General features: G+C 38.9%; 1 protein-coding gene across 1 annotated transcript in view; it reads left to right on the plus strand.

The window, feature by feature from the left end:
- The window catches only part of Edem2 (ER degradation enhancer, mannosidase alpha-like 2), a 212,239-nt gene that overhangs the window by 42,210 nt on the left and 146,556 nt on the right, over positions 1-23,473 (plus strand). The window contains exons 10-11 of the mRNA XM_068225114.1: positions 5,937-6,041; positions 17,632-17,819. Of these exons, the coding sequence (XP_068081215.1) occupies positions 5,937-6,041; positions 17,632-17,819 (293 nt within the window). The remainder of the gene's footprint in view (positions 1-5,936; positions 6,042-17,631; positions 17,820-23,473) is intronic.

Here is a 23,473-nt window from a genome sequence, read left to right on the forward strand (position 1 = left end):
AGGCGAGAGAGGTGTCGCCACCAACAGCTTCTAAATTCAAACTCAAGACCTGCAGTTTATTATATTAAAAATTTACTGGAGTACATCCCAGTTGAATTATATAACACAAATTTTTTTTTTTTCATGACAAAGGTCCATACCAATATGACACATATCAGCCTCAGAACATTCTCGAAGATTACCTCACACAGCTAAACCAACATGAGATAGAAGCAAAGGAACCACACAGAAGATAGAAGAATGGAATCTAAGCAACATGAACTTAAATTTTAACAAGTGTCTAACCTATACATACCAAATTTTAATGTGTTAAAACTTTTTAAGTGTTTTATATTGTGGCCCATATGTTTTAATGTGTTCTGTGTACTTATGTTCTAACTTATTGTAACTTCTTACCTTTGACCACAGATATTTTAACTTCATGCTACTGTATATTGCATTTCCATCCCCCATTAGACATCCGGATGTCTAACATAATAACAACTTGTGATTTTGTCTAATGGCTGGAAACTAATCATGTACTAGCTGATGATGGCCGTTAAGGGCCGAAACCGGTACTAGTGTAATCTATTTACAATAAATTAAGTATTGATTGGTGGAAAAACACATTTCTTGTCTATACATTGAATCTATCAATACGGAAAATGAAATTTATAAATAATAATATAAAAACTTTCACGGTATTTTTACTCAGCATCAGATGTAACCGGCTACCGCTACACGCACGTCTCACTTGCCGGGTTTGGCCAACTTCAGCGGATAGCTAGGCCTAATCGCAGGCGTTGAAGGTCAACGATCGACTTTATTGCACCTCAGTATGGCTTTTCCGCCCTTGCATTTTCGTGCACATACCTCACAATTTCATTTTCGACTTTTTTAAAGCGTCCTTGTTGCGGACCACTGATTGCATTTTTTGTATCTTTGTCTTCGCACTGTCCTCAAATATTGACTTAGTTAGGCCTACGCCATATTTTCTTGCGGCTGCACAATTATTCTATATTTCCGAGTGTTTAATAACCATTACCGGTAACTTAAAATTGGCATAATATTGACGAGAACCCGTTCATAATTTGCCGGCAATACCTGTTCCACGTATCTTTACGATTATCCATCACGAAAATATTCTTGCTGTCTATAAAAAATTTTACTATAGTCAGGTACAGTAGACACGTTATAACTCTGCCACTGAGTAGCCGTGGCCTTTCTACGAATTTGAAGGCTCGCATGTTTTGATGCCATTCTGCAGATTTGAGAAACGTTTTTGTAGAGGCTAATAGAATTTCATTCTCTCTTCAATATTTCCCAAGATCCAGTGATGTTACACACAGGCACTGTACAGCCGGTTGTCACGGCTAGCGATGTATAATAAAGAGGCGGTCGCTTATTGTCAACGAATTTTGCATGTGCGTGCGGGGATGAAAAGAAGCAACATGGATACCGCGAGGGTTGCCAGTGGTATTCATTACTGTTAGGCTGCGAATCCAAGGCGACCCTTGATTTTTCGCATGGGATTCTGAGGAAGGAAACGTCGTCTTGGATTCAGAGAAATACGGTATTACTCCAGAGTTTTCTTCTTCAAATGGCGTCACCTAACCTAACCGTATATGTGTCATGAAAACATATTTGATACGCATGTAGAGCAATGAGTTATCCTCGCAAAAAATTTACATGTGAATAGCCTTTCCGAAATTTAACTAGACGCGAGATAATATGAACTATCCTCTGAAATTAGTGATGTACTCAGCCATATCTTGAGGTGTATCACATTCTTACTTAATTTCAGTATTTAACATTAAACTTAAAAGGTCGTTTACTTCAGCCGTTATTTTTAACGAGTTAACAACTGCTATCGGCCACGTTATTTACGCATTTATTACGAAAACTAGTTATTCTATTTCATTCATATTTTCTTTAGAGAATAGCAGTCGTTGAGTATTACTGATAGACTACATCGCATTAGATTGTCGACAAGAGAGCTCGCAAATGCACATAATGAGAAAACTATACCGTACCATAGATGATCGATCGCATTTTGTGGCAGAAGTTTCGGTTTCTTTATTCAAACAGCGTCACTTATCCTAACTTATATGATCGATCGCATTTTGTGGCAAAAGTTTCGGTTTCTTTATTCAAACAACGTCACTTATCCTAACTTAACCGTACTATACATATAATGAAAACATACTTCAAGCGCCACTAGGGAAATTATAAACCTTCTCGCTTTAAATTTACGTGATAATAACCTTTCCGTAATTTAACCAGACGCGAGAAAATATAAACTAACCTGTGAAATCAATTGTGCACTCTGCCATATCTCGAGGTGTATCTCATTTTTACTTAATTGCAGTATTTAGGATTAAAATTAAGTAATCGTTTAGTCAGCCTTTATTTTTAATGAGTTAAGAACTGTTATCGGACATGTTATTTACGCATTTATTAAGAAAATATGTTCTCTTCCATTTCAAGTTTTCTTTACGGAACAGCAGTCGACGGGTATTACTAATAGACTCTGACATCGCCTTCGAATGTCGACGAGAGAACTCGCTAGTGGACATAGCGAGGAAACAACGCGAAGATAATCGATTGCATGCATCATAATGGCTGGGGTGCATAAATATCGATAACGGAAAAAATCGTGCGCGCTTAATCGCTCGTAATAACGTATGCGTCAGCGATAGGGCTCTCGCTGTAACCGAAGGATAATACACAGTTTAACATAGGAATTTTGAAGGGACATCAAAATATTGTCGGTATAACGGGGTTCTCGTTATAAGCAGTACTCGCTATAGCAGACTTCTACTGTATTGTAACAGAGTTACAATACAACCACTCAAAAGTTCTCTAAACATTTTTTCAAAATGTACAATATGAAATATTTTATTTCTTGCAGTGTAGCATAAATACAGTGCAGTGGCATACAAATTAACAGATGACTTCAATATTTCCATTACCTTAACACTACGGTGTATAGTAGACTGGGTTATAAAATGACCTGCTACTAGTTTAAAATTGTAAATAGATTACCATGACATAGAAATTACACTAAAATATACAGGATATTGGAATATTGTATTGGTTGAGCTTGATGCAGTCCTTTAGTTTATTGTGACTGTTAAAGCATTTAATAGGAATTTATTGCCTTTGATGGCTTTACAGCTCTGTGTTGCATGCAAGAATAGTCATACATATCTATGTACTTTTAATAGTTGGGTTATCTATACCTGCATACCGACATAGCTCAGCCAGTATTTACAGGAATCATGATGTTAGGAGCGGCCATAATGTGTGTGTTTTCCTTAGGGTTTTCTTCTCTCACTCTAGACAAATCAATGCCTTATTTCTAGATACAGGGTTGTTTCCACAATTGTAACCCAAATACAGTTATATTCACTACAGTAGCCACTACTTAATCCAGTCTAACCTAGTCAGCGTTCGGGGACGGACGTATTGTGTGGAGGTGCCAGGAGAGTCAGCGTGGAATGTGAACGGTGTGTGGTATAGTAATTCGAGTGGGAAGAGGAAGATGATTGGAGTGGAGCAATATCGTGCAGCTATTGGGAGATGGCAGAGGAAAGAGGGAAAGGAGATAGCTAGAAATAAAGGAGGTATAATGGAAGCAAGAATGATGGACGAGATGATATTAGCGGCAGCGGTGATATTGGTACTACTAACTATAGGAGGTGTAGAGTTAAACCCTGGCCCGACTTCTAGTGGCAACATGAACTGGGAAGACGTGGAGGTCATAAAAAAAGTGGTGAAAGAAGTGGTGGAAGAAGTATGCCCGTTTGAGCAGATTAAGAATATGATGAAGGAGCAAATGAAGGAATTTGAGCATATACGACGGTGGATACAGGGAAAAACAGACGAGATAATGAGCAAAGTGGAATCCAACGAGAGAGAGATTATAACACTCAAGACAAGAATAAGGGAGATGGAAGGAGAAGTGGTGAAGCTGCGATCGGAAATTGAAGACTGTAACCGAGAACGGAGGAAGAAACACCTATTTATATATGGAGTACCGGAAGATAAAGCAGAAGATAAAGTACTGACAACATACAAAGTAGTGGAGATTATCCAGAAAATGATGAGAATTAACTTTAGCGAAGTTGACATTGATGATGTGGAAAGGATAGGCAAAAAAAGGGGTGACAGACCGATAAAACTGAAGCTGTTTTCCACCTTGATGGCGGAAGCAGTGTTAAAAGGTGCAGACAACATACGTAGCACAAAAATTTGGATCAAGGAAGACATTGGCAGAGAAGGGGTAAAGAACATTAACACACTGAAGAAACATTTGGCCAGGGCTAAATTACAAGGGTTGAGAGCCTATATTAAGGGTCAAAAATTAGTTGTGACTAACGGTATATGGACCAGAGTGTGGACTGCGAAGAAATTACGAGAGATGGAAAATGACAGCAAAGACGAAATGGTAGTGGGGAAAAGTGTGGAAGTAAGACAGACCAGAGACAGTAAAGTGGGCGAAGACGGACATGGAGGTAAAGAAAGAACCAAGGACAATAAAGCACCGGATCCAAGCTCGCAGCAAGAAAGAAAGAAAGGGATGGATGCGATAGCTGAAGTATTCGAAGTAGCGAACAGGGAGGTATTAGCAGAGATGAGGAGGGAAATAAGGGAGACCAGGGCAATATTGAAGGAGTCCAGAACGGAGGCCAGTGCGAAAGAAGAAAACAGGGAGCGATTGTGGGAGTAGAAACGCAGGATGTAACAAGAACATGCAAACGAAGCGAAAATACGACTGGGAGTCAGGAAGAAGAAGCAAGAGGTGCCCTAGTGAAAGGGAGAAGTTTGAGCCTAAGAGAGATATGGGGCAAAAAGAACAGAGAAGACGAAGGCATAGTGACAAGAAGTAAAAAAGGTAATCTGTAGTTGGAAGTAAATTGCTGCGTTCTGGAGAATAGTGGAGTGTGTGCATGTTATACATAGCCATGACAAGAGCGGTTAAATGACAAGTGGGTCTGAAGAGGCATGATACCAGATGGTGAAGTGTGTAGTGAATGAGGAAGAGAGTGTGTGTAACTAGGACAGGTGCTAAGGAGAAAGTGAATATATGGAGATGGTTGGAATATGAACTGGGGCTCTAGTAGCCTAGTGATATGTGAGTTAATATGGTTTCATCTTAGTTGACGAATTGCTTGGCCTTTAAAGGTAACTAATATAGTGAAATACTAGATGCTGAAGTGTGATTACCAGTAGAGAATCTTAAGGTGTAGTAAATGGCACTCAGGTATTACAGTGGAGGTAACACGTAGTCAGGTGTGCAACATAAGTAGAATATAAGAAAGGTCAGTGTTCAAGAGAGAATGCGCTGAATGAGATCCCGGCCGGAAGCGATATACTCTGTGGCCTAAGTGCTGATTCAGCCCGACACAGCATTGTACTCTGCCCAGTTATATGTTGCCAGTTTTAGTTTCCCATTACTAGTATTGCCATATTATCAAATAGATGGAATTACCTTACAGCAGTAGTTATATTAGTTTTCGTTTTATCCCTTTTTATCAATGGCAATATTGAGATCGTTGATATCTGAAAAGACATCAGTGAAGCATTGACATTTGATTATTATTATTTTAAATACTATCAGTTTTCGTTTTATCCCTGTTCTTAACAGCAATATTGAGATTTTTTATATATGAAAAGACAACAGTGACTTATTGACAATTGATTATTATCATTTCCAGTCACTTTTTTTTTTTTTTTTTGTGTTAGTTTTTTTTACTATACGAGCTTTATGATATGTGTACAGCAACTTAAGCAGACTAGGCTAGGCATTATTATTTTTCTTCCGTAAAGGATCAATAAGGCTTCATCGCTGTAGATCTGGCAGAAAAATAAAGATTACGTTTACTACTTAATCATTGTGTGACAAGGTAACATCTTCCATCTCCAAGTTGACGTATGTACTTAATTTTGTTTAGGTGTTGAAAGGTGATATTAAGCCTGCTGTGGAAACCCATGAGATGTTATACCAAGTGATGCAACGACATAATTTTATACCAGAGGCCTTCACTACAGACTTTCAGGTATTTAAATCCTAATGTTTCTTACAGTAGTTATAAAATTCTGTTCTAATCATATGCAGTTTAATGAAACCTAATCCTAATCAAAGAATCACTATGTGAATTTCGTAAGTCCTGCATTCATACGTATATTCTGACTAACAGTACAGTGTAGTTAGTTTAGCGCTTACCTCTAGTGCTCAAGATTGAGAGATTGAGTCCCATCACAATTTATTTTGCTGAAGTTATCCCAAATAGAGCAACATTTCTACAGTTCAGCATCTCTTCAGACAGTTAGTTTTGAAGAGACGTTGCGTACATTCTGCACCTTAATAATAATAATGATAATATTAATAACGGGCTGAACCTGTTTTTTTTACCACGTTCACTGCTACTCCTTTAGACTTGTGCATCTGCAAGCAGCTGAAATCATAACCAGCCTTGAAGTTGGAGTTGTGTAATTACTGAATATTGACTTCTAAGATAATTTTAATACCGGACGGTTCTAAATGCAAGAGCTCTTACAATCATCAGCCACACTGGGATCATGTGATAATGCATGTATGCTATTTGACTCTTAAAAGCATCATATTATTATTTCAGACATTTCATTATTTATGTGATCATAAAGACTCCAAACTAAATTAATTTATAATTCATAATAAATTCAATGATTTAAAAAAAACACAAAATAAATTATACATCTTGGGCAAAGAATAAATATAAGGTTTCTGAAAAGAAATACCAAGAAACACCTTTTACAAAATTCCTACGTAAAGTGAAAAATAAACATTCTTATTCCATGCATCATATAGCCTGCAGTAAAACCTTGTTGAGACGTTTCTGCAGGGGACAACAAAAAAGAACGTGTTAAGCGAGAAAATGTACTACTGAATATACAAATAAAAGCTATCCAATGGGAATATGGAAACAATAGATACAATTTTTTTCTGACATGAGGGCATTTCTTAAGATGAGAGGAAAGCATTCAAAGGTGGGAAAAACACGTGAGAACAAATATGAAAACCTTTTCTGCTGGGGCTTAATAAAATAACAAGTGTACAGTATTATTGCAGATCACACTTTTTCTTAAACAAATGTTTGTAGAAGCCTTTTATTTCGGAGCAGTGTGTTATTAAACATTTTCTGGTCACACTCTTAGGCAATGAATTGAAGGTTACACTCAACCAAGTGCAACTGGGTGGAATGAATTCGGCTGCCAATTTGAATAAATTTCGACCAACTTGAGTGATCGAGTTGAAACTCGAAGGTGCAAGATCATCATTAGCAATTTCTGCGCGCTTTAAGATGGGGGACGCTGGTCCACTTTCTGGCAGATTTTAATTTTGTCTTCATTTGTAATTAATTTCACGACCTTTTTTGTATGCATAACTAGGCTGTTACAAGACAAATATGCACCACGCTAGTCATTTTCACACGATTATGTTCGTAGTTCAGATATAGACTACCGTATCATGCAACATATATTCGTTACAGTTCACAGTACTACTCAACACAAAATAAATTTCTAACTTCTGAATGGAATACAGAATACAAGCACTAATAAGCTCGGTGTGTTATTCAGCAATCCCGCTGCTAACTGGCAAGCAAAACCAAACATTCCTGAGGCTAACGGCTTGCTCCCCGAAGGTGCAACTTATCCTGTAAAGTTCCTGTAATCACGCAACTGTAACGACAGCTCTTACTCGAGTTGGAAATTGTTTCTTTCAAAAGGGATGGCAAAAATTACATTTTCAGGGCTAGGAAAAATGTGATTGTACTAAGCGGTGTGTGTATGTTCAGTCTTCAGCCCTAAGGCTGGTTGGATCCTCAACAGCTCTGCCATCAGCTGTCATAGATGGCCTAGCATCACTGCAGAGGCGTACTAGGGAAATGAGGAGTGAGTTAGTTTCCCGTTGCTTTCCTCACCGAGCCAGAAGTTGCTATTACATATCAGTCTGCCAAGCCCACTGACATGCATGCACCAACCGACCCTATGAGCAACATTTTCACACCATTCATAGCAGGGACTGGCTGCAGAAGGAATGGCATTACTAGCATCGCTCATACCTCAGTCACTTTCATATTGTCAAAGCCAAGGATAAGACAGAGACAGATCAATGAAAGTAACAAAATTGCTCTAGCCCATACCAGAAGACATAGTGCATTGTAAACACTATGTCCTGCCAGCAAAGGCATACTAAGCGGTAATAGCGAAAATTCGTGATACGACAAGAGAGGTATTTTTATATGGATTTAATATGATGAGAATCGGGACTTTGAATTTACGAGGTGCTAACAAGGGACCATCAATCAGTGTTAAGAAAACTTGAAATCAATTTATACACCATTCGAAAGAGCACACACTATGTAAAACCCTTGATTACCGTATTTACGCGAATAATCTCCGCCACCGCATAATACCCGCACCCTAACTTTAGGTAGGCTTATTTTGTAAAAAAAAAAAAAAAAAAAAAAAGGCCAACATTGATGCAATAAAAACACATCCCAATTTCGTGCCTCAAATTAAAAAAAAAATGTGCGGGTATTGTATTTACGCGAATAATCTCCGCCACCATATTTACGCGAATAATACCCGCCACCGAATAATCCCGCACCCTAAATTTAGAAAGGCTTATTTCGAAAAAAGAAAAATGGCAACATTGATGCAAATAAAACCCGCACCCTATTTCGTGCCTCAATTTTTTAAAAAAATGTGCAGGTATTATTCGCGTAAATACGGTAATACATCCTATCGTGGGGATGGAGGTCGCCAGTGTCCAATCGGAGTGAAGTTATTTTGAATTGCTGGCGTGATGTAAGGAAAAGCGAGAAGACAGTACTGTGAGGCATCGTGAGCTGTGCACGGATTGTTCGGAAGTAAGCTTCTACCTGTAAAAATGAACCCTCTAAACATAGTGAATGCGTTTTATAATCACTTCAAAGAAGAGAATTTTCAGTTCTCCCTTTTAACCAAGGAAGATGAGACAATGTTTCAGTATTTAGTAGATATATTAGAGTCTGATACAGAAATAATATATACACAGACTTTAGGTATTAATTAATATGAACCAGTATCTGAAACACTGTTAGTGCCCGACAAATACGAATCTCCATCAGGAGAATCTACTTCACCTTCATCAAAACAGGAATCAACATCAGAAGGCCCACAAAGCCCAGAATAACAGAGTAGAATGGTCACTGGAAGAAAAAAAGAAAGGTTATAAACACATGGTTGAGTGCAAAGAAGTGGAAGCCAATTCAAACACATATCATGGATCTCTATGAAAAACAGATACCCTCGATTGAAGCATGAGACGCAGTTGTACCGTTTTAAGGAAGATATTTGCAAAAGTGAATTCTATTGGCAAGCCATCTTCTAGTTTAACAGTCACAGATAAATATAAGCAGTTGCACGATTTGGTGTTAATGAAATTTATGGAAGTTCGCGCAAACAGCTTGATAGTGCACGATATGAACTTACTAAAACGGTTCCGTGAAGAAGCCAAATCACTTGATTTACCTTTGTCAGCAAGTATGGGTATGGAATTTCAAGCATCGTTTTCACATAGTATCACGAAAAATTACACAGTTTGTCACCCAAAAAGAAGATGAAGATGAAACTACTAACAATGTACTGCATTCCTGGAGAGAAGAGAGAATGCTGCTTATCGAACAGTATGATGCTGACAATGTGTATAATGCAGATCAATCTGGCATCAATAAGGAACTGCATGTTGGGAGAACAATTCATCGCTGTGGTAAGAAGATAGTGTGTGGTGTTACACAATCACAAAGCGCACAGACACATTCATCCCCAATTATGCAAACTGTATCATGCATGGGACATCTCCTTCCCTGTCTATCATACTGCAAGAATCAAAGCCACCAAGTCAAGCTATCCAGCAGGGTATGTTTAAAGTCCGTAATTTAATTGTGCAGTGGTCGAAATCTGGTAAAATGACAAAAGAACTTTTCTGTATATTTCTGGCATTGACATTTTTACCCACACTGGTCCATCGAACTGTTTACTGTTGAATTTCTTTCATTAAATAACTATGAACCTGAAAAGTGCAAATCATTCCAGCAAAACAACTTCTGAATTACAACCGTTCGACAAGCATTTTTCCGAATGTTCGAAACAGTGGACCAACATATCTGATTTCGTTGTGTCAAATTATATCCATGTGAACTTGCAACAGCGTAACAATATTATCAAACGTATGTCATTGATCTACGATGAACAATGTTCGCCGTACTCCAGTTTGTCATATAGACATGAGTGGAAATTAGCAGGCCTAATTAGCACGAATGAAACTTTTGAAAATAGCACAGGCTATTGCGTTAGTAAAGGAACTGGTACTTGCGAATTCTTATGGAGGACAATAATAATTCTGATCAGCTTTCTTTACTCAAATGTGGCTGGTGCAAGAGCTATTGTGTTTCGAACATTTTTTCTTAATATCCTTTATCATTCATAGGAGATTGAATATTTTGAAGGGGATTAAAGTATGACTGCCACATTATATAATTGTTTAATCAGTACATACTCATACATACAGTGTTTAAAAGTTTACCTTCAATATTTTTATCCCTCATGCGATTACAACTCAACTGCAGGTTAGTATTTACTTGTGTCTTTAAAACATGTATAAATGAATTCCAAATTTTGTGATTACTGCTACGAACCTACTACGCTGGCATAGCAGGGGGAGAGGTGATACTCCCACGTGGCGCGTCCCAGGTGGCGAATAGGGGAGTCCTAACCGCCTTGCCAGCGGACTTGAGGAAAATAAAATACCTCTTGCGGACCAAACACAACCCCTGTGGGTGGGGGACGCAGACGAAGAATCCACCCATGGTATCCCCTTCCTGTCGTAAGAGGTGACTAAAAGGGGTGACCAAGGGATGATTGTATTAGAACCATGAAACTACTTGTGATTAGTACCACCACGCGGGGAACACCATGGGTCGCTTTTACTTGTGCGTAGTACCATTGTTAGGTACGAAATAGGTTGTGATTGGTAGCAACAGAATGTGTTGTCGGCTTTTACAGTACCTGTGATTAGTACCACTTTAGGAGTGACACCATGGTTCTGGCTTGCCTATGATTAGTACCCACTATATGAGGAACACCACAGGATAGTGCGAGTCCCTGTGGTTAGTACACGTATGCGATGAGCACCATAGGTTTGCGTTGCCTGTAAATGGCGCCGCTATGTGCGAAACACCATAAGTCTGTATTACATGTGCAAATTTCATGACCTGTGAGTAGTACCATAATGTGTGGAATACTGCAAGTCTACGCTACTTTTGATTAGTACCACAACATGACAAATACCATGGTTCTACTTTCCTAGCGATAAGTACCATTATAAGGGGCCGATGACTTGGATTTTAGACTACAAGCATCATCGAGTCAGTATTATGCTATAGAAGCAGTCCCTTGATCAGTAATAAGATTGTTTAATGTCAGATGCTGTGAATGTGAGGCATTGCGGGTTGGATCCACTGATTATTTAAAATTCATATCCATCCATTCATTCTTCCTACTCATGTTTTGAATTTTGGTCAGTGGAGGATTTTGGACTTATAATTTGTCATTACGTTTCATCTCATTTCATACCATTAGGGGCCAATGACCTAGATGTTAGGCCCCTAACAACAAGCATCATCATCATCTGTGATTACTGCATTATGATTTATAAGAAATAAATACATAGTTTAACAGGCATACAATGTTCATGTGATTCATGCACTCGCAGCGCTGTCTCCGCCAATATTAGTATAAAACAGGTTGTCCAGAACAGGGGTTTCTGCATTTGGAGGGCTTCGGCAGCGCTCGGTTATGACGTCAGCCGGTCGCCCATCTTGACTGCCAGTCTCGCTAAAAGTCTGTGCAGCAATACTGTATGTGTGTAGTGTGCAAGTTTCTTTAATATTCTTTGATTATTCTTGGAAATAATGCTGGTAAAATAGAGAAACACAAGAACACGTGAACAGAAACCTCTGTTGAATAATGTGTCATGAGTTAGAATGTTCTCTTGCTGAAAGCTATTTTGAAGGAGGCAAATATGATACTGTGACAACATTTGCCGGTGAAACTGACGCTGAAATAGAGGTCGAAGGTTTGAATTTCAGTACATTGAAGGTTGGATGGCTAAAAAACATGAAAGCCCTCGTCCACACTTACGTTCCCAAACAGACATTACTGTTCTTATCACGGACTTACAGTCTGAAGAGGGTTGGGAGTAGTACAGAACCTAGTTTCTTTAATATGTGCAAGTGATCCTAATTTAAGTAGTGATCTGGTAGCCACATTTATGAAAATGAGGACATATGCTCGTATAAATTTTTAAAACAGACGTGAGGAAATAGTCAGTTATGGAGGTGAAATTCAAGAAGATAAAGAAAATGAAGAAACTTTCCAGTTAAGATTCACTTTATCATAATAGAACTGCTTGTTTGTTCTTTTGTTCGCTTGCTTGTTTATTGGTCATATTTAATGCTCAGTTTTGTTTAACTCAAGAATACTTTATTGGATTTCAGTAGCGTAGTGTGGCCACTAAAATCCTATTAGCAATAACCACGGTCCTCTTGTATTGTACATTATTGTGTTCATTATCTACTATTTACAAAGTCGGTTTGAGCATGTATAGGGGACACACAAGCTAATAATTGTTTGGTTAAAACATATCGCAATCACTAAATTCCTTTGGAAAGCGCTCCCGCGATCAGAGAGCAGGTATCTGTGTGACATCACGCTGGAATAGCCAATGACCGCAAGTCAGCCATTGTGGGTGACCTGTATATACTAACCCTGGTCTCCCGCTACCTCCCCCCCCCACCTCCACCACCACTCGCCTGCTTCTCTTTACATCGCACTAGCAGTTCAAAATAACCACTCCAATTGGATACTGATAACCCCCACCCGCACATCTTTACCGCCCTGTAACTCATAGATACATGCACGATAGGATGTAATATTTGAGGGTTTTATATATTTTGGTGTGCTCTTTTGGATGGTGTATAAATTGGTTTCAAGTTTTCTTAACGTTGATTAATGGTCCCTTAAGAGAGAAACGTGTTAATGAGGAACATACTAATGAGGTTTCTCTGTAGTTTGTTTGCTGCTGTCTCCTTTGGTTCCTCATTTACTTCATTATCAGTAGTAAATAATAATGTTATTGCCTTTTGTCCCACTAACTACTGTTATGGTTTTTGGAGATGCCAAGGTGTTGGAATTTAGCCCCGCAGGAGTTCTTTTACGTGCCACTAAATGTACCATCACATGGCTGATGTATTTGAGCACCTTCAAATACCATTGGCCTGAGCCAGGATCGAACCTGCGATGTTGAGGTAAGAACTCCTCAACCGTATGAGATACTCAGCCCAATTATTATCAATAGTGTCTTCTAACTCTGCAATACTCTAAGGTCTTCTTCCACCCTGTCATCACTATCCACGGCATTTGTATTGACTGGATCCCAGTCATCGTTCTTTAAATCTTCCACACTAAACTCATATTCGCTGTTTTCTGAAGCCCTCAACAGCTCACAGTCGGTCAGTTTTCCATATAGCTTTTATTTCTTTTGGTTTAGAAAGTCCCAGTTAGGTTTCTTAGTTGCTATTTTAAACAATGCCTACCACCAACACTAAAGAAAAAAGGAAGACGAAACTGCTGGCACTGAAATGTTCCTTAAGGTTTCGGTCAAGTGCGAGGAAAACAGGTGTAGCTGACAAGCTAGAGTGAATAATATGCACAGTGCAAGTGGTCACAAGCTTATAAACATCAGCTGCATGGGCTCACCTCTTGTTCTGCTGCTGTGTCACCAGCAGTGAATGTGTTAATTTCTCTGTTACCAATGGAAAGTTTTATAGAAAATTTGAAACTAAAGCAAAAATTGAAAGGAAGAAAATTGTATTTATATTCATTTGTAGCTGAATGTGTAGTAGTAATATTTTTACATCCCACTAACTATGAAGGTAGCCCAGAAACTAATGCACCACATTTTTTCTTGAACAATTACTTATTGAATACAATGAAACTTATACACAAGAAGAATGATATTTCTTCTACACTCCCAATTTTTCCACATAATCTCCTTCCCGTTTCATGGCCTTCCTCCAGCGAGACACAAGGGCGTGTATGCCCTGTCGGTACCACTCCTGGTTCTGTTTACAAAGCCATTTCTTCACTGTGCGAATCACTTCTTTGTCATCTTCAAAATGTCTCCCACAAATGGCATTCTTCAATGGCCCAAACAAGTGAAAATCTGAGGGTGCTAGTTCATGGGATATAGGGTGGATGGGGTAACACTGTCCAACCCTGTTTCGTGATGTGTTCCGATGTCCTCAAACTTGTGTGAGGGTGGGCGCTATCATGTTGAAGCAGACAATCACCTGGGATGTTATGGTGTCCAAGTCGCTGGAAACGCTTATTGAGTTTGGTTAACGTGTTCACATATACCTCAGAATTGATGGCGGTGCCTCTCAGCCTTACTTCAATGAGTATGGCATAATCACAGTCTCAAAATACAGAGAACAGAGAAAAGCCGACAACACACTCTGTTGCTACCAATCACAAACCTATTTCGTACCTAACAATAGTACTACGCGCAAGTAAAAGCGACCCATGGTGTTCCCCATGTGGTGGTACTAATCACAAGCAGTGACAAAAATCTTTAAAATAGTTGTGGTTATTTGTCTTGTTTCAAGAATAAAAATTAATCACTGATGTGATATGGAGTGCAGTTTGAATACAGTTGACGTTCAACAGCGGCTTTAAAATCTATGTTCAGGTACTTTGTGAGGAGGCAAGATGTACATGTGGAGGTCCTTTATGTTCTAGACCAAGTTTCTCAGTTCGATGCAGAATATCATATTAGTGATTAATTTTTATTCTTGACACAACAAGATAAATAACCACAACTATTTTTAAGATTTTTAACGTGTCACCTTAATGTTTTAAAAATACGCTTTGTCAAGACTTAGCATCAATATATATGTTCCTCCTCACATCAAGATTTAAAAAAATTGTAAAGTCTTAGTCTAATATGTCATATTATGGTGAATAAATTTCAACTTTAATGTGGACTCTTATCATGGACAAACTTACTTTTAAGTAACACTTTCTACTTTTCTTGTTATGTGTGTATGTATTAACTTGTGATTCTTATGTTGTGCACTTTTTGATCGATTGGCTGATGATGACACAGATATGGTGTCGAAACCGGTACCACATGTGAACATGTTGTGATGTAATTTGCTTAACAAAGCAGTATTGTATTGAAAAGGTGGAACCTAAAATATACCTCATTTTATTGTAAGAATGCTGTGTGAAAAATACTGTGATAAGAATAGAAGGGTTATAGTTGTATTCTTGGATATTGAGAAGCCATATGATCATGTACCAGGTAAGCACACATGGGAATGTCTGAGATGTAAAGAAGTGCCATATGAGATTATAGCTCGAGTAAAACAACTTTATCAAGAGACAAAGAGCTGTGTGCAAATTCAAGGAGGCAGGTCAAACTGTTTTGAAATCAAGAGCAGAGTCCAACAAGGAAATTGTCTATCACCACTTCTCTTTATTACTATATTGGATTAAAGCAGTGAAAATGAAGGATCGGACAACAAATTAATTTGTATTTGCTGATGATGTTATGCTATGGGGTGAGACAGAAGCAGAAGTTCAAGCTAAACTACTGTAGATCTTTGGCAAGAAGAATTTGAAAGCATGGTAATGATCATCAGCCGAACAAAAACCGTCGGTTTAGTGATGAGTCGAAATCCTAAAGCAGTCCACCTGCGAGTGCAAAATAGAGAAGTAGTCATTATCAGTGACTTCAAATACTTATCAGCTTCGTTTCTTCTGACAATACCATAAACCAAGAAATAGGCAATAGAATACATGCTGCATCAAAATAGAATACATGCTGCATCAAAATTCTACCACTCCGTTTGTCAGTTACTGTGGGATGACTCATTTCCACAAGCTTGCAAGCTCACACTGTACAAAACATATCTTGTACCAGTTTAAACATAAGAACTGAAGGCAGCAACGTTGACTAGATCTGCACAAAGTTGCCTACAGGCCACTGAAGTTCCATCGGTCATGTCTCCAAAAGACAAGGAGAGACAAAATATGGAATGAAAGTATTCAGCAGCAACTTGGATTGGACAGGAGCCTGTTGGAAACCGTAGAATTAAGCAGATTATGATGGTATGGACATATGAGAAGGATGATTCCAATTAGGACCCCAAGGAATGTTGTTGGTAAGAGGCCCAGAGGGAGGCCTCGTGATAGTTGGGAAAAGCAAATTTTCAAAGACCTTGCCAAACGTGATGTACATTGACAGCAAAAGGTAGAACATCAGCTGTGGATGGACAGGGTGAACTGGAAGAGGCTCTTAAACACCCGCACCCAGCTTGTTGGAGCGGAAAATTGATGATGATGATGATTTTAGAATTGTGTAAGTAGTAACTATCGTTACATGAATAAGACATTTCCTTCTTACAATATTAGACACCCTATTAATTAGTAAACAAAAGGACCAAATTTGTGTGGGTAGGACTGAAAGGTTTGAAATATAACTAGACTAAGACAGGGAAGACTGGTGTTGCCATTGCTGTTCATAGTGGTGATGGATGAAATTGTGAAGGTGACAAAGGTAAAACATAGGGACAGGGAGCTGAAAGTGATATTGTTTGCATATGACATTGTGATGTGGAGAGGAAGTAAAAGGTCAACTGGACATATTGAGTGAGTATATTGGTAATTATGGAATCCAAATAAGTGTGGAGGAAAGCAGGACAATGTTGTTGACTAGAAGGGAAAGGAAAGGGAAAGATACTGTAAAAATTGGGGTAGATGACCTTGAAATAGTTGAAAACTTCGATCACCGAACTTGGGAAGCAAACGGATGCAGGATTGAACATGAAGATCAGTAAAAGGATACAACAGGGAAATGCATTTTACCAGAGTATGAGGAACTTGATCTGGAAGTCTAAAGAAGTGATCGGACAAGATGTATTATTATTGCCTCATACTGACATGTAGCAGAGACCTGAACACCGATGAGAAGACAGAAGAGTAAGAATTTAAGAATTATAAGAAAGATAATGAAGGACAAGGTAAGAAATGATTATTATCGGGAAGGAAATCAGAGTGGAAAATCTTTCAAATAGAATGGAGAGAAATAAACTGATGGTTTGGACATGTTACGAGGATGGAAGAGGGAAGAATACCGAAGCAGATGATGGAGGTTAAGAATGAAGGAAAGAGATTGGAATACAGTTGGATAACAGCAAAGGTGGTTGGATAACGAAAGATGGTGTCATTTACATCCTGACTCAGTAGGAGCTGGAAAAGGGAAATTAATGATAAATGATAAAGAGTCCAGTAAAGAAACAACAATCAATCTATTATTTCACTGCTGGAATGAAGGAAAAAGATATTTTTTTAAACAATAAACTGATCAGCCATTTACATTTAGTGATACATGTCAGTTTTTCTATTGAGGAATTTCTATGTCTGTTCCGTCTGTGCTGTTTATATGTTGATATGACAAAATAATCTGACTTGAGATCTCATTTAATGTATTATTATTAGGTTCATTGGGGCCAGCATCCATTGAGACCAGAATTTCTGGAATCAACTTACTTCCTTTACCGAGCTACAAATGACCCATATTACTTAGAAGTAGGGCGCAATGTCCTGCGGAGCCTTCAGAAGTATGCTCGTGTGCCTTGTGGTTATGCAGCTGTGAAGGATGTTCGGACTGGCATTCATGAAGACAGGCAAGTAATTGTACTTAAGTAATGTAATCCTTTTTATGAAATGGTATAGTTTTTCCTCTTTTGCTTTCCTTTTCTCATTTTTGAAAAACTGTGGAGTCTCACTAATCCAAACCCCGATAATCCAAAAACTCTATTAATCTGAACCAAAAATTTTAAGGTGCCAGAGTTGTAATGAAACGAAAAAATGCATTTCTTGACAAAAATGATTTATGTTTTTACTATTTTTATGAGAAAACAATATAAAATAACATTGCACTGTGTATTGCAATAGTATTTTGAGGTAGAAGTCGAAGCAAAATAATGTAACTAAGTTAATCAGATGCCGTGGTGTTTGGTTACACAGAAATTCATAAAACACAACACTCCCCAAATGTCAGTCGCTAGTTATTTCTCTTTACAGAATCAGTTATACCTGTTAGGTTATTACATGCTAAACTTGTGGTTGTGGCACAATGCTAGATTTTGAAAGAAAATTCTGATAATCCGAAATTTGCCGGTCTGAGAAGGCCACAGTCCCAGTTAGTTAAGAATAAAAGGCTCTGCTGTAGCTGGAAGTTTATTTTCTGTAATAGAGGCTTTGTAATGATGTTCATATATGTATTTTACACTACAGTTTTTTCACATTTACTCTGCATTTTACATTATCTCAGCAACACAGGTAGAATTTCCCTTCTACCCCATCTTCTGTGCTTTTCATAATATATTACAAGAAATTTGCATCTAAGAAATCTATACATATTGAATGAAGTCCCTTGGAAGGTGTTTTTATGTGTTTGTGTGGGCTAATCTGAAGAACTACCAAATTTTTGTTTTTTTGTTTTGCTAGTGGCTTTACGTTGCACCGACACAGATAGGTCTTATGGTGATGATGGGATAGGAAAGGCATGGGAGTGGGAAGGAAGCAGCCGCGGCCTTAATTAAGGTACAGCCCCAGCATTTGCCTGGTGTGAAAATGGGAAACCACGGAAAACCATTTTCAGGGCTGCCGACAGTGGGATTCAAACCCACTATCTCCCGGATGCAAGCTCTCAGCCTCGCGCCCCTAACCGCACGGACACCAAACATATTTTGTCATGGTTTTCTTCATTACACAGAGTATTTATAGAGGATGGTTTGTATGCACAGAACATTAATCTGCTTGAAAAGGGAGCTGAAAAGTGGTGATTTTAATGAAGGTAGTCAAAGAAAACCCTTTCTTGGCTTGTGATGCCTAAACTGTCATTGTAAGTAATCCCACATCCTTACCCTGAGGTGGTGCAGCTCTTTTCATGCACACCCCCAATGGAGGTAAGCTGCATGTACCATTTTAACCACGTACCAACTCTCTTGCCATTCTCAAATTTCTGGCATACTGAGAATCGAACCCAGGCCCCTGCTGTACGGCAGCTGATAATGCCAACCACTACACTACAGAGCTGGACAGTCAGTGATAGACTGCAAGTATGTATAGAAGTATTGTTGAGCATAAAACGCTCTGCGAAAAACATTTGCAATGTTTGTTTAATTTACAGTAGAACTTCGATAATTTGAAATCGGTTAATTCAAAATCCCGCCTAATTCGAAAAAATCTCTCATTCCCAGAGACATGAGGTACGGTTTTGTATGTTATTTAAATGAATTCAAAATACAGATAATTCGTAATTCGAAGAATTGTGTTGCTTCCATTAGTGAAATTCAGACTTTTAATTCAAAATTATCTGTAATATTGTTTTAAATATTTTACAGTGTAGGCCTAATTTAACTTTGAAATTTCTTCGTGTGACGATCGCCCTCCAGAACGTGCAGGAGTAACTTTCCGCACTTTCACTTCGGTATGTCTACGAGTTTTATTGCCTCCGTTGTGATCATCAAGTCAGTTGCAAATTTGTAAATTGTAAACAGAGTAATAAGAGGCATCTCGTCATGCTGCACACTGAACAAATTATTAACTGTGCTACCTCATGTCATTGTTCCTCAGAGTCAGACATACTGTTCAGCCAGGGCTACATTTTCTCAAGATGATGTTTTGTTGTGCATAGCTGTCAAGGCTGTGAGTGGAAAAGTACTGTACATAAGTGTTATGCTTTTCTAGTGCCTTGCAAATGAATTTTATCTCTTACGATTTAGCAAACAAGCTGGATATCGAATTAGATCGTCATTCTATTGTAGTTAATGGAATCGGTAATACAAAGCCAGCGGAATCTTCGTACTTCTGCAAAGTTCAGATTGCATCTTGTGTTAGTAGGTAGAGTAAGCACACCATATGCTCTGTATTAGGAGTCATATCATGGGTCCATTGCCATCATCAAGAATAGACTATAAGAAGTGACAACTTCCTAATGATATTACTCTAGTGGATCCTGACTTCTACCAGCTTAGAGGAATAGATTTGTTGCTAGGGGCAACAGCCTTTTTCGAAGTATTGAGACCAGAACAACGATTTAAAAATGGACATACAATGCTCCAGAACACAGAACTTGGTTGGATTATTGTCAGGACATGTTCCTTCTCACTCTGTTCAACACAGACAGGCACTAACTTCATTGTTAACAATCACAGACAATCTGCATAAACAAGTCTTAACGCTTCTGGTACTAAGAAGAAATTGCAACTCCTCACCATTCAAAGGAAGAATATTTGTGTGAAGAACATTCCAAAAATTCCTTTACATGAGATAAGAAAGTAGATTAAAGGTAAAACTACCACTCAAGAAGTTGGAAATTCATTTGCCAATGGCAAGCAGAACTTCTGATTGTTGGAGAGAAAACTGCAGAGCAAACCTAGATCTGAGGAATGAGTACATCAAATTCTTGGATGAATACTTGAGATTAGGGCACATGGAAATTGTTGATACTCACCATGCCATCAAGCAGCACTACTAAGATTTGAGTTGTTTTTAAGGGTCAACAAAAACAACTTTGTTTTGCTGAATGGTATAATGTGATAGGACCAACAATCCAACAGGATATATAAATCCTTCGTTTCTGTTTATACAAATATGTTCTCAGACATTGAGGAGATATATCAACTGATCCAAGTTACTGAGGCTGACCAAGACCTTCAGAAGATCTTGTGGCGCACCTGTCCAAGTCATCGTTCGGAAGCCTACACCTTAACTACTATGGCCTGCGGCATTGCTGCAGCACTCTTAACTTGCTCCTAGATGCTTATTGCAGGTGGCTCTTGAAGGATAAGAGATTCGCCCTACAGCAGCTGGAGTCATTAACCAAGATTTTTATGTTGATTTGCTAACTGGGACAGGCACTGTTGACAAAGCTATCCAACACGTTGAAGATGTCACTTCACTTCTGAAATCTGGAGGATTTACCCTCTAAAAATGGCACTCCAAGAGTCCTGACATTTTGCAAGCCACCTCAGCAACACTTTGTGAGAACCAGAAGCCTTGCAGTCTTCCACTTGATCATGAGATGGTGAAAAGTCTTGGCCTCTACCGAAGTCCCACTAGTGATGAGTTCCAGTTCCATACGACAGACACAACCAATCTGGGATATGGACTAAAAGATTGTTTTAATATTTGTTGCCTCCATATTCGATCCACTGGGACTTCTAGGACCCATAATTGTGCACAGCAAGACACTCATCAAAACCATTTGGCAACAATGGCTAGTTCGGGATGAACCACTACCCTTAGAACTTTCAGCTCATTGGAAGGAAATTCGTCTCAACTCCTAGATTTGATTAAAATCGACATACCTCGAAGAGTGACATTAAATGATCTGAGTGCTCATGTTGAACTGCACTGATTTGCCGATGCATCTGAGAAAGCCTATGGTGCCTGTATATATTTTCACTGCACAAGCTTCAAACGGAACTCCATAGTTCCATTTATTATCTTTGAATTGTAGAGCAACTGTAGAGTATGCACTGCTGAAACAAGTCACTTTGCCATGACTAGAGCTAAATGGTACTGTTGTTTTGAGCCATCTCACGGACAAAGTGAAAGCCGCCATTAATTTCAAGATTCAGCGATGCCACTATTGGAGCGACTCTACTGTTGTTCTTGCTTGGGTTTCCATCTTGGAAGGCATACATAGCCAACCCGATGTCGAAGATTCAACGACTAACCCACAGGAAGTCTGTAGATATTTCATTCCAAGACAACCCGGCAGACATCATTTCTAGAAGAACGGACCCAGAGGAACTTGAAGATAGTGTACTATGTTGGGTGGGTCATTCATGGATATCTGCAGATCCTTCATCTTGGCCTGAAAACAGTACATCGCTACTTAAATTCCTGAACAGGGAAAGGAGAGGTTATGCATTGGTGTAACTCTTACTGAATCTGACAACATGTTCAGCCAGTTTTCGAGGTGGTCAAAGTTACTTTGTGTTATAGCATATGTGCTTAGATTCCACCACAATTTGCGTCAAATTGGAGTGGACCTTTGACTACAAGTGAGCTTTGCAATTCTTTAACAGTCATAGTTAGTGTTATTCAGCATGCCTAATTTTCTGAAGGGATTCATAAATTGCAACTAGCTAAACCACTGCCCATTCGTAGCAAGCTCCTGTCACTCCATCCTTCTGCGGATGGCGGCTGCCTTTTGAGGGTAGGTGGAAGATTGGAGGATTCTAAAGCACCTTTCAATCAGAAATATCCTCTGTTACTTCCACCCAACTTTTGGATTATTAATGGCTGATCTGTCATTCGGAAAATGATTCACAAATGCATTAGTTGTTTCAGAATGAAGGCTATATCAACAAATCAGCTCATGGGGCAGTTGCTGGAGGCCAGAGTAACACCCAGCAAACCATTTTCGCATTGTGATGTTTTCTACGCCGGACCTCTGCAAATTAAATACAGAAATTCAAGGAGCAAGATGATGGGAAACTGTATATATGAGCATAAGGCTGTGCATATTGAGTTAGTAAGCGACAGAAGCCTTCCTCGCTGCTTTACGAAGATTTCTTTCCAGACATGGACGCAGTAGCCATATATAGGGACAACAGTACCTGTTTTACGGGAGCAAGATCAAAGTTGAGTAAGATGGCTCACCTCCTCGTACAGGAGTTTCAAATTTCACAGCATAAAAAGGTATAGAGTGGCACCTCATTCCACCTCACTCATAATTTTCATGGGCTGCGGAAAGCTGGCATCACATCTGTTAAGTCATCTCAAGAAGACAGTGGGAATTGCACTTGTGACCTTTGAAAATGTCTACTTTGCTCATTCAAAATTGAGGCATTCATGAATTATTCCCATATCCGATAATCCTGATGAATATACATTCCTAACACCTCGCCCTTTTTAATTGGTGAACTATTGACATCCTTTCCTGAACCAGAGTTAATTAGAACAATCATCATGACTGACAAGATGGCAACAGACGCAGCAGAGTCGAAAGGCCGTGTGGAAGAGATGGTCATTTGGCTATCTCTGTCAGCTTCAGCAGCGTGCCAAGTGGCTGCATAACCAGCCTAACCTTCAGTGAGGATGGCTGGTTCTTCTGGAGGAGGATAACTTTACACCTCTTACCTGGTCAGCTGGAATCGTCAAAGCAACTCATTCTGGGTCTGATGGTTTAGTCAGTGTGGTGATAGTTTGAACCATTAGAGCGTCCTATAAAAGGCCTGTAACAAAAATATCTCTCTTTCCTGATGAGTAATTTCAAACTGACATTTTCTAGTGTTCTTGTGCTCTTTGTGCTTTACAG

Source organism: Anabrus simplex, chromosome 1 (genome assembly GCF_040414725.1).
Source record: "Anabrus simplex isolate iqAnaSimp1 chromosome 1, ASM4041472v1, whole genome shotgun sequence".
Classification (NCBI taxonomy): domain Eukaryota; kingdom Metazoa; phylum Arthropoda; class Insecta; order Orthoptera; family Tettigoniidae; genus Anabrus; species Anabrus simplex.